The sequence below is a fragment of the Falco peregrinus genome, chromosome 2 (genome assembly GCF_023634155.1).
Source record: "Falco peregrinus isolate bFalPer1 chromosome 2, bFalPer1.pri, whole genome shotgun sequence".
In the NCBI taxonomy this organism is placed as follows: domain Eukaryota; kingdom Metazoa; phylum Chordata; class Aves; order Falconiformes; family Falconidae; genus Falco; species Falco peregrinus.
Window position 1 is genome coordinate 45,578,804 of NC_073722.1, and position 14,714 is coordinate 45,593,517.

Sequence of the window (14,714 nt, forward strand, 5' to 3'; positions counted from 1 at the left end):
TAATTAAACATATGTGATATGTACCAAACAGAACACTGATTTGCGTTTCTGATTGCTAGCTAAATTATGCCTTTGATTAATGGAAAAGCAGTCAAGATTATCATAACTACTTGAAAGAACTTGTCATGGAGTTTTTCAAGATGAAAAGATATGGATGGATGAAGTGTACAGTACTGGAATCTTTTTAGTTTTAAAATTCCTGTTTCCATGAAGGAATAGAACTTCCAGTCTAAATTGCTTATGCTGTCACTGTAGTGGAAACAATATGGTGAGAGTAGCTTAACAATAACTAAGTTTTCCCAAAGTCATTCAGTACCCTAAAATTTGACCAGGCTGTGGACTACTCATGTATGTCCTTAATGGCAGTCAGTAGCAGTGTTGATATGGCTGCCCCATAAAGTTGTGGGACAAGTAGGATAGGAGACCTCCAAGACTCATTAGCCTCTAAGCTAAGGAATGGAGCGGTACAGGAATTTAACAAACTTAGTCATACAGTGTAGGCTTTCTTTCACTAAAAAAAAAAAAAAACTTACATGGAGTTTCTCTTGGCATTTGTTATAGTCCTACTGGAATTAGTAGTAAAAAGTGGTCCTTCCTGGGCAGAAGTAGGCAGGAGACTTATTGGATTTCCTGAATAATCACTGGTGCACTAAACAGAAAATTCCCAGTAGGTAATATGCATTATACGTGCTTTCTCAAAGGTGACTTTCTCTTCTTTCATGAACTCCTGAAGGAAAGAAATGTAAAGTTAAGCTGTATTCTGAAGGGCAGTATCTTAGCTGTAGTTAACTGGTAGCTGTTCTGTTTTACATACACACGTCTGCTGTCTGTTCTCCCTGAACTGTTTCCATCAGTGCCTGCTACAGTCAGAGCAGGATAGGTGAAAATGGTATCAGAAAAGAATCTACCAGCTTTTATTTCTGGTTGCTGGGTTTTTTTCATAAGTTTTGAAGTGTTATCTCCTTGCTGAGAGGGCTTAAATAAGGGCTTTGATACGAGAACTCAAGTTCAATTAATGACCTCTAGTGTCCTGGAACCTAGGTGGTCTTCTGACTGCATCAGATAAAATCATCAGGCTTTTTAAACTCGAGAAGACCTGACTTTTTTTACTGTAGAAAGTCTAATGACTTGGTATTTCTCATTTAGGTGCCATATGAAACACTGAACAAACGGTTTCGAGCTGCACAGAAAAACATTGATAGAGAGACTAGCCACGTTACAATGGTTGTGGCAGAGCTGGAGAAGACGCTGAGCAGTTGTCCTGCTGTGGATTCTGTTGTTAGTCTCCTGGATGGAGTAGTTGAAAAACTCAGTGTACTGAAACGAAAGGTAAGTGATATTCTACTTTGATGGCTTTGTCTTTACAAACTTAACAGGAGTAGTTTTCTGCAATGCTCTTGGCTTGGATTTTTTTTCCAAGATACAGGTATTACTGGCACTGTAGTCAAAAGCCTTAGAATGCCCAGAAGAACACCAAAACATACTGTGTCTTGCTTCACTGCACTTATGAAACATGACTTGGTGTTCCATGACTAAGTGTAACAAATCTCTGTTGAGAGGCAAAATTATTATATATAGTCCTGAAGAGATATTTCTCTACACACAAAGAGAACAGAAATTGAGTTTATTTGTATCAGTTCCTGCTTGTCTGATGGAAAGATTTGTGCAGTTGCATTAATTGATCATTTAAGAACAAAACAGGTAGAAGATGAGTCTGAAAAATGTTTAAACCCCAGTGGGGGGTTAGCTGTATGCAATGTCAAGGCTTCTTTGCAAAGAATGTGTGAGTTGTCCTGGATTTTATAAACACTGAATTTGCAGGTTTGAAGATCCCTAGGGAATATTGCTAAAAGCATTTTAAACAAAGTTTAGTAGGATAATGTGATTATAGCTGTTTAGCTTGAATGCTCGTATGAAATACAGCCAAGCTTTCATGCCTTCACCAGATCTTTCGAAGGAGAATGAGTCAAATACATGAACCACATAGTATAAGCCATCCTTATTTTGGATGGGAATATTACTCATCTTGAGACTCATCAGAACACTTACTTGAAAACAAATCTTGCAGAAAAATTGAAATAGTGCTGTTGCCTGGCTTTAAAGCAGTACTGTTCCAAAAATAAATAGATGAAACAAATGGTAGCAGAGTCATTTCATTAAAACTTAAATGAAATAACCAACAGATACAAATCTTGAGACTATATTAAGTGAAGCGTCGAAATACCTTGGAGGTTTGTAACATGAAAATAATACTGTCATGTATGTTGATTTGGGGTTTTCTGCTTGAACAGGTTAGCTAGGTGTTGAAAAGATGTTCTGCAAAAGACTTCATAAATCTAATTGCTGTTTTCATCTGGTTGGTGAGGCTTAGAGCTCTTGAAGGATATGTTTTCTTCACTTCTCTCTTACTTACAGAAAGAAATTGCTGCTGTTGCTGAAAGAGGTGTTGGATTTTGCTTGTAGGTGTGTAGTAATGATGTGGAGGAGTAAGTTATTTACTTGTTAAATCTTTGCTGACTGCGGGGGTGTGTCTGAAGGCATTGCTGAATGTTTTGGGTGTAAGATTCCATTTTAGTGTAATTGCTCATTTGTTTTCGACTGCCTGAAAGACTGTGGGGAATCTTATAGCAGCTCAGAAAGAACAAAAGGAGAGAAAAAAAAAAATAATCCATTTAGCAGTAAAAGTCTTCTGCAATACAAAGGTCTTGTTTCTGCTCCAGACTCTCAACTCCAACTATCTTCTCTGTAATCTCTGCCCCGAGCAAAATGGTTGTTTTCTTTAGGGCCTTTGGATCCACATAGGATCTCTGTTTTCTCCTGTGTTTAGACAAGGATCTGATGAACTGCTGAGATGGCCATAATAGAATTAGATGGTTCCTTTATTTAACACCTTACTCGCTCTTAAAAAAGAGCTTTCCAGCACAGCAGGTTTCTTGGGTTCTGAAAATGATCCTGGAGAAACTAAGGCCTTTGTTTTCCCTTTTGTACCTTGTTTAATATGCTTGTTCCCTCAAGTTCTGTTAATGTACAGCAGAGCAAGTCCAGATAGGCTTTTGCTTCAGAGGGTTTTGGAAAGTAATCTGTAGCCTTTCTGAATGCTTTAGAGGGATTAAAAAAACAGCAAGAGATGTGTAAGTCCAGATAAAAAAACATGTAAGGAGAGCCCTTTGGAATAAGAAAGGGCCTCAACCTTTGTGCTTGGCTGCCGTGAATTCTCCTAGTTCTATTCAGAATAATAATTCTTGAGGTTGCCTTCACATCTGATAACACTGCAGACATCTAACAAGTGAAAGTAAGATTTGGCTCGAGTTAGTTTGCTTGCTCAGTACGAAAAGGCTGTTTATAACTTAAACAAAATACTGATCTCCAAACCATATGCTAAAAAACAAAGCTACATTCAGTAATATAAGTAACTCGGTATTCAGTAATAAAAATAACTCCTGTGATAGATGTTTACATGAATTTTAGTAAAATACTATTTTGTATAGAAACTGGGGGTTTAGATACTTGAATTTAGTATCAAGGGCCAGACCAGAGTCAAGCTTAATTGGGGTGAATGCTTAATAGGTTTTTCTTGGACACATTTTCATTAATTTCACTTTGCTTTTTAAATACTGATTCTTCCAGAAGTAGTCTGTAAATCAACGTGCATGGTAAAAGTGAATGGAACCAACCTGTGCTTCCAGAGGTGAAGCTGTTACCCAAGTATGATACTGTAGCCTGAATATCTTGGGTACTGGGAAGGCAGCAGTGCCAGCACGGAGTGCAAAGTAGGCTACTAGAAGCCAGCCACGTTGTTTGGTCTGTGCTTGGTGGGCAAACCTGCATGGCCTTCCCTGTTGCTATAGCTGTGCAGTTGTTCAAACATAAGCCAGTGAGTTCAGAGCCACCACGAGTGAGGCAACCCAACCTGAAACTGCATCACTAGTAATATATCGCGGATGATGGAGGCTTAGTACCTTTCCAGTCTTCTGGTTTGCTTTTACTTTAGCAAGCATATAAAAGTACAGCGAGCTTTCTTGTATTCTGTAGCCTGGCATAACCCATAATTGTCACATGCTGTATACTGAGTCAGCTACCTTTGGGTTACAATATGTATATCTAATAAAATAGCCTGGTAAAATTTGCAGCATAACTAATCAGCTGTATAACTAAGGTTGAAGGAAAGTAAGTATGACCAGAATGTTTGTTTTTTAATTAAGAAAAAAGCTGTAGAGATATTCATGGGGCATGTAAATACATTGGTTTAAGAAGTCGTCATTCTGCAACTGATAATTTTTGAAAAACTACTCTTAAAATCCTTGAGTTAAAGGTGTCAAGAAGCCAAATGTTTTATGTAATTTTCATTATTATATGCCTGATTAAAATGACTCCATTGTATTAGAAGTAATGTGGGTTCACTCTGCATCACTCCGCAGTAGAACTAATCCAGTAGGACAGCTGCTTCAGGAGGAAGCTATGCATAGGTTAGAGGTGGAAATTCATGATTTTCGACTGTTCGGACAAGATGACTGCAAACTTTCTCAAAGCTCTTTGCAGACTATTACAGCAGTTGCTGCTGTAGTTGATAAGTTGTTGATTTTGGACTAACTGCACGTTGGGCAGAAAAAATGCATATACTCATAATGTCAAATCAGTCAAAACTTCTTTATATGTAAGAATATCTCAGAACTGGACCAGCCATGCTGAAGTGTACGTGCTGCCATAGGAAATGTCTAAATAAAAGAGATGCTATTTGGAGTAAATATACAAAGTTAAGAATGCTTACAAACAATTCTTACTGTATTTTGCTTCAAAAGCAAATTGAAAATCTATGGCTTTTACTTGTTGCTGTTAATTTTTACTTTTTAGGCAGTTGAGTCAATCCAGGCTGAAGATGAAAGTGCAAAACTCTGCAAACGTAGGATTGAACACCTGAAAGAACATAGTAGTGACCAGCCAGCTGCTGCAAACATGTGGAAGAAGAAACGTATGGATCGTATGATGGTGGAACATCTTTTACGCTGTGGCTACTACAATACAGCTGTAAAACTAGCGAGACAAAGTGGTATTGAGGTTAGTAGCAATGTGCACTAACTTATAAAACAGTAGTAAAGAGGAAGTTGGCAAATAAGAACAAGCTTATTTAGCCCTGTAGCAGCTATTTTTATGTATTAGTATGCCTTTATTACTAATCTTTATCTGCTAATCTTTTTAGGCCTGAGGTTTGTTCTCCTTACTTAGCATAAATTGTATTTTAATGTATTAAATAAGTAAAAATTGAAGGCATAACTTTTAGTCACAAATTAAATGCTTTTAGATAAACACCTTGCCCTATTAAATTTAGAATAATTCTGAAATGTCATACAGAATTTATTGCTAGAGGCTTTTAGGCTGCTGATTAAGCAGTTGGTGGAGCTTCCCTCTGTCTAGTCACACTTTGATTATATGTGTGACCAGACTGAGGAGAACAGCATATGCTGATTGCAGGAACAACTGTTGTTGTATTATCCTACTCTTTAATGCGTTGAGAGGAAATCTGGTTTATACTTTGGAAAATAAATCTTGATACAGTTTGGGGTTTTTATTAGCCAGTATAATCTTGCATGGTCCATAGAAACTTTTGCTGTTTGGCTTATTTTGTCATTTACAATTCTGTGGTTGTTACTTTCCTTTTCACTGGTTATCTAGTTGGTTTTGCTTCCATAGCTTGTGAAGTGCTTGGAGTTTGTGCACCCTGGTGTAGCTGCTTTATGCAGAACAATGAATCCATGCTCTTGGAATTCAGAGGAAGAAATTTTTGTTACAGGGGTCAAGTTACAGCATATGTACCTGTTTGCCTTGTACAATGAGCGTATCTGTCATGTGTCTCTGTTACCTCTTGGCTGCTTTACCAGTCTGATCCTGTTCAACCAGCAGTGATTTCAGTAAATACCAAAAAGGAAACAGCAAACAGAGGTTGAATTGAAGGGAGAGGGGAAGTGGGTTACAGACTTTTGATAGGAAATAGTCCTGAAGAGGCTGCTGTGCCTCACTAAAGATAGCCCATGCATGTGAATAAAAACAAAAAGACAATTGTTCTGGGATAATTGCTGCTGAATGGTCAGCAGCTCTTCTACTTCTGGTAGACATCTCCCTCTGTTTTGAGCACAGCTCATCTCCTGCTGAATCATCATGTTAATGTACCTGCCAGGTCTGCTGAAAGACCTACTAGGTCTTTGCTTTCATAGCAAGTTCTATTATGCCTGATTGATTAATGCTCAGCTTTGGTTTAGACATGAGCATGGAAGTCTGTCGTGATACACTGCAACACCGTGTGGTACAAAGCGTTGCACTTGTGAAGCCTTAAAGCTTTTCATTCTATTTGCCACACAGAAACTTTTGTCATTAAAAAAAAGTTTTAAATAACCTTATTTAACTTTTGCCTTCAAGCCTAAGTATTTTTATTTGCATAATATCAAAGTAATTTGAATAACACAACTTATGGCCTCAGTGCATTCAACATGTGCAACTATTTCTTCTAGTTTGCTTAAATTATGCATTTTATTCAACATTAAAGTTTACATTTTGACTAAAGGAGGATAGACTTCCCTCAATCTCACCTTTGTACTCAGTCTTCTTCTACCGTATGGTGATACTCATTGTGAACAGCTTTTACAACAGTAAGATACTGAGACTTGATCGTCATGCAGAATTTGTGGTTTTGCTGGTTTAATAAATAACTTCTGGGTTTGTTACTTTTTTGCTGTAGGATATGAGCATTGAAATGTTCTCTGATGCTTAATAATGTAACTTTGCTGCAGAAATTACGAAATATCATGGTGTTCTTACCTTACCCAAAGTAATCTTTGTTTACTGTAGTCTCAACTGTAACATTGATAAATACCTCTACCACTGCAGGGTTCAGAAAGCACACTGCTGTGGCCATGTCTGTTGCCTGATATATATATGACAATATTGTTACCATTGGGGGTAGGCACTATTACCCTAAGTAGGAACCTGAAAAAAACATGGGGTTTTTGCTCAACTTCTGTACCAGTGGGAGGTGAGGCTGGTGAACAAGTTGAGCATGACCCAGCAATGTGCTCTTGTGGCAAAGAATCAACAGTGCTGTAGGTTGCATTGGGATGAGCATCACCAGGAGCAGAAGGGTGGTGATCCCAGCTCCTTTGCTCAACAGTGGTTAGACCCATCTGAAGTGCTGTATTGAGTTCTGGGCTCCCCAGCAGACAAACTGTGCTGTGGAGTCTCCCTGCACTTGGAGGTATTCAAACCCAGATTGAACTGGGAGAGGTCCTAAGTAACCTGTTGTAGATGACTGCTTTGAGCAAGGGCACTACACAACCTCCAGAGGTCCAAATGTCGACTGTTCTGTGGTTCTGTTTCTATGATTGCAGGCCAAATGGCTAAAAGTGCCCTCTGATGCTGTTTGAAAGGGCTGAAGGAAACTGCTCTTTCAGCTGTAGCTTGTGGATCCTAGGTTAAGCATCTTTCAGTAGCTGTTAGACCAGTCTTGGGAGCAAGTCTCAACCTGCTTGTTTTAAGTTCCTTGCGTGGCTTCTGAATACCAAGAGACCTGCAGTGCTGCTAAGATACTTCATGGGTGGAAACAGTTTAGAAAGCTTCCTGTTTCAGTGACCAAAAGCAAACCCTTAAATCATTCATATCTTTGCCAGTAATACACAGCAGACAGTTTGCTCAAAGATCCAACTAGACACCATAGTGTCCAATTCTAATAGTTATTGATGGGCTGTGACAAATTCTAGTCTGCTTTCTAAATTAACTACCCTCATAGAAATTATATTCTTGCGAATTATTGTCATGGAAGATTAGCACTTAAAAGCCATGGTTATAAACTAGGAAGCAAACAGCTATGAAAAATGCTGGATGTGAAAAAATTATAGGGAAATTTTAATACCTGGGTTATGAACTAGCTCAAGTTAGGGATGTGGCATGTATAAAACAATGTTACATGGCAATATAAGAAATAAACTACAAACATGTAATGGGTGATATGTCTTTAAAGAAGAGCAATACTGCTTGAGAAAGGAAACCAAAATGTGAGTAATAATAAAATAAGAGCTGATAGTCAAGGACAGAAATTTCACGTTTGTGCCAAAGTAAATATGGGGTGGAGGGGATTCTATTGCGGACTTTTTTGCTTGATATTTTCTGACTTCCTAATGATATGAAAGTTTGTGTTGAAGATACGAACACGACGTTAAGTTTTTGTTACTGCATACAGAAGAAGCTCATCAATATTAGCTTGTTAAACTGCATAATGTTCTGAGACCTTGGAGTGCAACACTACTGATAACACACTTTTGTTTCATCTGCAGATTCATATATTCAGCTAGCTGGCAGGGTTGTCTGTTAACTTAAACTTAACGATTCCATCTTCTGCTACATTAAGTGCTATCTCATTTCTGTGCCATTAATTGATAGGCATATCTAGTTTTGGAAATGTGGTGTTCCAGTAGGAAGCTGGTTGCTGTTTGTAGATAAGTTCTATAATTAGGTATGTAGTGCTTTGTTTGCTGTTCCTAGGGGTGGTTGTTTTTTTAAATTGCATACTTTTTATAGCCCCTCTTTTAATAGGTTAGGAAGAAAAAAAAATTGCAAAGTGTCCTTATGTTCTTTGCTTAATTATGTAATAGCCATAGTGATTTTTGCCTATATGATTGAAAACAAACCCAGATTCTGAAGCTGCCGGTCTCTTATCATATGCTGTCAATCTGCTTTCTGTCTTTGCTTAATTTATTTTAGTAAAAGAATATATGTTCTTGGCTTAATGCTCATACTGTACAAAAGTTATACAATTGGCAATGTTTTTTCCTGTGAAAAATAGCATGAATTTAAGTGTCTGTGTGTGAGGATAGGGAGCAAATAATTTAGACATCTATAAACCAGAGGGACAGAAGAACTACTGCACCTCAGGGGAGGGTGGGCAGTGGCACTGTAAGGCTGAAGTTACAAGAGAATGCTTGAGTTAAAATAACTCATTTAAATAGCTTAAAACTAGCTGCCTAGACCTTGCGTTGTGGATTATGCATGCCAATCAGAGTTTTGCAAATTAGTGTTCTTAGATCAGTAATTAATTAGGTGCATCATCCTTCAATGATACTTAACTAGCCATTTGCATTAATACCACAGCGTGCTTTTTGCTTTTGAGAATTGGCAGGGGCGGGGGGGGGGGGGTATTCTTTTGACTTCATAAGTTTTATTTAGATGTATGGTGGTTGTGAATATTGACCTGTTTTAGAAGGGCTTCTTGACACTTTGGGCAGTATTAAAGCAATTGACAGCAGTCCTCAAAACAGAACAGTTTTCTTGAAGTGGGAGTTCAGATATTTATGTTTTGTCAATGGTTTCCTTCCCGAGTAGAACTTTATAAATCTGTGGTAATGGCTATTCCCTGGAGAATATCAAAACAGGGTAGATACTGCAAAGCCATCCTGAAAATATATCATGTTCTTTCAAACTGGTATAGCAAATATTTTTAAAAAATTAATTTTGATTAATATAAATGAAAACAATAGTGGTTCACTGAAAAAGCTGATTATCCTTAGTTCTCCGCTCTCCAGTTTGGTTCAGTTCTGCTGCTGCATAAACACAGCTTCAGCTTTCATAATTTGGCAACAATTTTGAATGGATTAACCTGAGTATTTGGAAAAATACCTACAACAAATTCAGGTATGTTCAATTGGGTTAATTTTGTTACAGGAAGTTATGAAACCATATTTGATGTCCTTTGGAATACAAAAATTTGGTATTCTCAAAGTCGGGCTTAATCCCTTCTTTGTAGTATTCTATGTCATTGTTCATTTTTTTTCAACCCCAGAATTAAAGGTTCTTGCCTTGCTTTATGAAAGTTCCTCGATGTTGAATTGATTACTTTGGCTGAGACCTCAGTAGAATACTGTTGAATGATTTCTGCATCTGTTTTGGGGCAAAATCTTACTGAAGCTACCACTTCGGAAGTCATCCTTTCCCTGACAATGCTCCTGCTTGATGACTTTCTTAAAAAATGGCAGATGTAAAATGACCTGCATGTTTGAGCATCACAAACAGGAACAGTATTAAGCCTTAACTCCAAGTGAATGGTATTAAGGTATTAAGCCATAACTCAAAGTGAATGAAAAATGCTCTCCAGGAGTACTATTCTACAAAATGTGATAGGCTTAGGTTTGCTTAGGTCTCTCCAAAGCCTAGTTCTTGGTTGTTGACAGAGGAGGGCAGATGGTATTGAACCCATAGCTGCTTGATTTTTAAGGAAAGTTCCATATTTATAGAAGCTGATTGTCTTTGCCTGTCCCACTGGGTGGGAAGTTTTGTATGACTGTGTAGCTGGTGTCCTTGCTCTGAGGAATATGCAGGATAAAGGCATTCTGTGGTCAGTGAACATGTGTAGCTGGAGGCAGATGTGCACATCAGGAGGAATGTGCAGGTAAGACATTGCTTCTGTGTTTCTGAAGACTGATCTGTGCTCCGCTGAGTCTTTTTAACACTGCTAGAGCTGTGTTCTGCTTTGAATGGACGATCACCATAGCAGACTGATAGCAGCATGTATACATGGAAGAAATCAGCATGTGCTTTGTTTGATACAGCACTGTTTTACCAGTCTGCTATCCAAAAGCCTGTAATGACTATTCAGATTTAACTGATATGGCTAGGTGAAGTAGGAGTGAAAACTTAAATCTAGAGTAAAACTTAAAAATCTAGGAGACTTTAAAAATACTAAAGACTGAAATTTAAATCTGGAGTTAAATTTAAAGGACTCATGACATATAAGCTACATAATAAAGTTCTAAAGCATTGGGTCAGTAAACTTTATACTTGAGCAGGATGGATGTCAGTAACATGTGATTGCTTCAGTAAGAAATTCATGTGAATGTTTAGAAAAACATAAGTTTGAGTTGAAGGAAGCCGTATGATCTTAAAAGCTGAATAAGTACTTCTCTTAACAATCATACCAGTGTACCCTTAGAAGTCTTCCTTGTTAAGACATGCAGTCCAAGAATGGCTTGTAGGCAAACACATAAGTATGTATTAAATTAATTCATCCAAACAAGTTTATATTCATAATGCTTCAATTTTAAAGTAATATTCAGCATAATGTTTAAATGTGTTCTTTGCTTCACTGTCACGTAGAACGTGGACAAGCTGACTTTCTAAATATGAGCTGAATGGCAAAAGGTGTCTTTTGTCTGGAGCTATTTGTCAGTCTCCTATGACTTGCTGTTCCCACACTAGCAATGTTCGAGAACTACGTATGAAGGAGCTCCTGAACTGGCATGACTTATTTAAAGGTGCCAGGATGTTAACTTGAGGTGCTTAGAGTTACTTTAGAGTACTAGGCTGTAGACAAGCAACTCGGACTCCTTTAACAGTGTTTTGGCTGTTCCTAGTGTAGGCATGGCAACTTTTGCTAGATTGGTATAATGAATGCCTGGGTGTGTTCATCTGAATTCCTAAGTGCTGTAATTCCTGAACAGCCTTACATCTGCAGTTTCTCTGGCATCTTTGGGCATTAGAATTATGTAAATGTGAAATAGTCAAGATCAATGCAGAATAACAAACTTTCTCATTACGAATCATTTGACACTTGAAATGCCAACAATCTAAAGCTTGTCTTATTTTTTCACTTCTTTTAGACAAAATGGGTTGCCTATAGTGTATCATAACAGAGTTAATTTATGACTAAATACTTGGTCTGGAAAGCTAGTGTCGTGTTAAGAAGGGGGGCTTCCTTGAACCCTTTATATTTGATCAGCCTGTCGGTTTCCCAAGAAAGACAAGAACCAGCCTGTCTGCTACCAGCATTTTGGGAGCCCACTGTATTGGAGGGTGATTAGACCAACCTATTTGCTGCTGGGTTAAATCACTTAAAACAACTACTCAAATATCTCCACAAACTTATACAAAATGTACTTCAGCTGAAGATTTTTATTATACAAAATACATATTTGTGACAGTAAGGTTTGAAGATTGCTGGTTATAATATACTGACTGCAAAACAAGTTTAAAACAACACTTAATAACAGTTAGCATGAGTTAGTCATAAAGTTCTTGCCCAATAGGCATCCCTGTGGGGGAGAAGACGGGTTCAGCCTGTCAACTGATCCCAGAAGTTATGATGGACTCTTCCCTAACATCTCCCCTCGTTTGTATACTTTTATACTTTATAATACATTGCATACTCCATTATCATACACAGGATGGGTTACAAGTTTCTCATTTCCAGTGTAAATTAGTACACATGCTCAGATAGCGCTGCTGAAGTTTTTCACATGCTCTCCAAGCAGCGGTTTTCCCTTTTTTTTTTCTCTTTTTTTTTTTTTTTTGGGGGGGGGGGGGTGGGTGTCTTTGAGCTGGAGGTTGTGGGCTCCCACTATCACAATTACCTACTTTCAACCAGCTTTCTGTCGATTGCAACACTTTATCAACTTGTCTGCTCTTGCAGCCAGAACATCCTCAGGTGGGGACTTCTTTCTGCATAACTTAAGACAATGTTCTTCTTGCCATCCATTGTTTCCCGTCCTTCCCAAGGCTGACTCCCTCAGTTAAAGTCCCTTCATAACAGCTGGAGAGAAACACTGAGTCAATTTGTAGTAATTTGGGAGTCTAGACAACAATTCACTATCTTTGAACTTATTCCAGTCCAGGACTAGTCCATTTTCTTTATATTTAGGTGGAGTTTGAATGACTCTAGTCATACATATTGCTGTTACTAACTGGTAACACATGGCCAGTGAGGTGCAGTAGTACCTTGGAGGCAGGTAACTTTGAGATGGAGGTGTGCGTTAGTATTACACTGAGATTATTGCATCTGAGGAAAGTAGTTTTGCCACAATGGTCAGCTCAGCAGTAGACATCTTATATATCCTTCATGTGACAAATGCTATACAGCTTATCAGCTGTGTGGTGCCATCAAGTTCCCATTCCTGTGGGGAGTACAACAGATCCTGGCTGTGGGGTCTCCATTCCACCCTCTGTTACTCCCATCAGCAGGTGCTGAGCTGGCAGGGTGTGTTGACGAGGGAGGTGGTAAAGTAGGTTCTGTGCATGCCAACCACCCTGAAAGCGATAGCTGTATTTTACCCTAAAAAGTTTTCTGTAACGCTATGCTTCTGTTAGGTCCCAGTTTTCTCCAATTCCTCCCCTGCCCCCAAAGTACTTTTCCCACAGCTAGTGATTCAAAAAAGATTTTTGAATTGAAAATTATCTGAAGGGAGAATGGTGTTGTCACCCTAGATACCTAGATATAGAAAAGGTTTGGTTTCAGTTATGCCTCTCAGATTTTGCCTACTGTAAATCCTTCCTGCCAGACGTTCCTTCAAAGTGTGAATGTTACTTTGCATTTAACATTTTCTCTTACTAAGTAACAGGAGTTAACTTTTTGTCGAAGAATGCGTGTAGCTGCTAAGACAGACTGATCCTGCTTGGACAAAAGCTGCAGGGCTCACGCTGAACTGGCAAAGGATTAGTTGTTGTTACTAGAAGAGGTTATGACAGAAAATGGCCATGGTGGAGCGGAGACTAGAGGCTTTTCTTTTTCTGCCCAGTGATGCATCTTAAGCTCTAGAGGCTGTCACACTGCTCTAGCATAGTCATTTATTGCTGTACTTAGCATGGTATAATGTACTGCTGGATAAGGTGCAGCTATTTGCTGGGCTACAAAAACTGCTGAGGCAGGAGTAGAGGATGCATTCGGAAAACAGCTTGCTAATAACCAACTTAAGTGCTAGCTGCAACTGCTCTACCAAAATGGCTTATGTGCATGAGCAAAAGTAGGAGGATGAAGCATATCTTTTTATTTGGTTTCGGAGCAGTCAGTACCAGAATATATACATAAAGTTTCAGTGACCACACCTTAGGAAAGCTGTTAGAAAAACTGGAGGAGAAGATGACTGGGTGGGTGCTTTTGCTGAGTATGAGAGCAAAAGTCATATACCAAAGAACTTCATTATCCTTAGGGAGGAAACAGTCTGCAGAATCAAAGCGAGAAAAATTAGTTTGATATCAGACAAAATGGTTCTAGTGATTAAATCATTTTATAACAGTTGCCAAAAGAAATACCAGTATCTTCTAATGTTAGACAAAATGTTCTGACAGATAATCAGTCAATGTAAGTTACTGGGGGGCTTTTAAAAAAACAAGCTAAAATTAAAAGGTCTGTGCTACACAGAGGTCACAGAAGATACTCTTATGTGAAAGCTCAACTTTGTACACCATGGGATGCTGTGTTTATTTGTAGACAAAAACTTTTCTGGCTCTTCTGTTGATGAATCTGTGGTTTGGCTGTCTGTCTCAGCTTTTTTCTAGCAACTAGCTCTGCAGCTGGCTTTTGAGTAGGACATTCTGTCAATTACTTTGTTTATTTTCTGTAATCCTGTTAATGTGTGTAGCATTGTAACACTTAATAGTAGCTTAATGAACTTCAGACAACATCGTGAGCAGAGAGTAAGGAAGCCTTTTAATGTTAATTTGTCTCATTTTAACTGATTTTCAGTAACTGATGTTGCTCTATTGTCACCACCTATGCCACTGTTTTCCTAATAATTTGTTTCCCTTTGATCTCAATGCAATTTATACATAGTCTGCATTGACTTTGAAGAAACCGTTGTCACCAGCAGCCTTTTGTTCCTGCCCATATATTAGGGGCAAAAGAATTGTGTGGTGGTCTCAATTCATGTTACTGCCACCAAAGCCTGTTGCACTGTCAGACTCATCAC

General features: G+C 38.4%; 1 protein-coding gene across 5 annotated transcripts in view; it reads left to right on the forward strand.

Annotated features, from left to right (window-relative positions):
* Window positions 1–14,714, forward strand: part of MAEA (macrophage erythroblast attacher, E3 ubiquitin ligase) — a 54,411-nt gene that overhangs the window by 16,313 nt on the left and 23,384 nt on the right. For all 5 annotated transcript variants that reach the window (XM_027791442.2, XM_013301852.3, XM_013301846.3 and 2 more), the window contains 2 exons: window positions 1,147–1,329; window positions 4,852–5,055. In XM_027791442.2, the coding sequence (XP_027647243.1) occupies window positions 1,147–1,329; window positions 4,852–5,055 (387 nt within the window). The remainder of the gene's footprint in view (window positions 1–1,146; window positions 1,330–4,851; window positions 5,056–14,714) is intronic.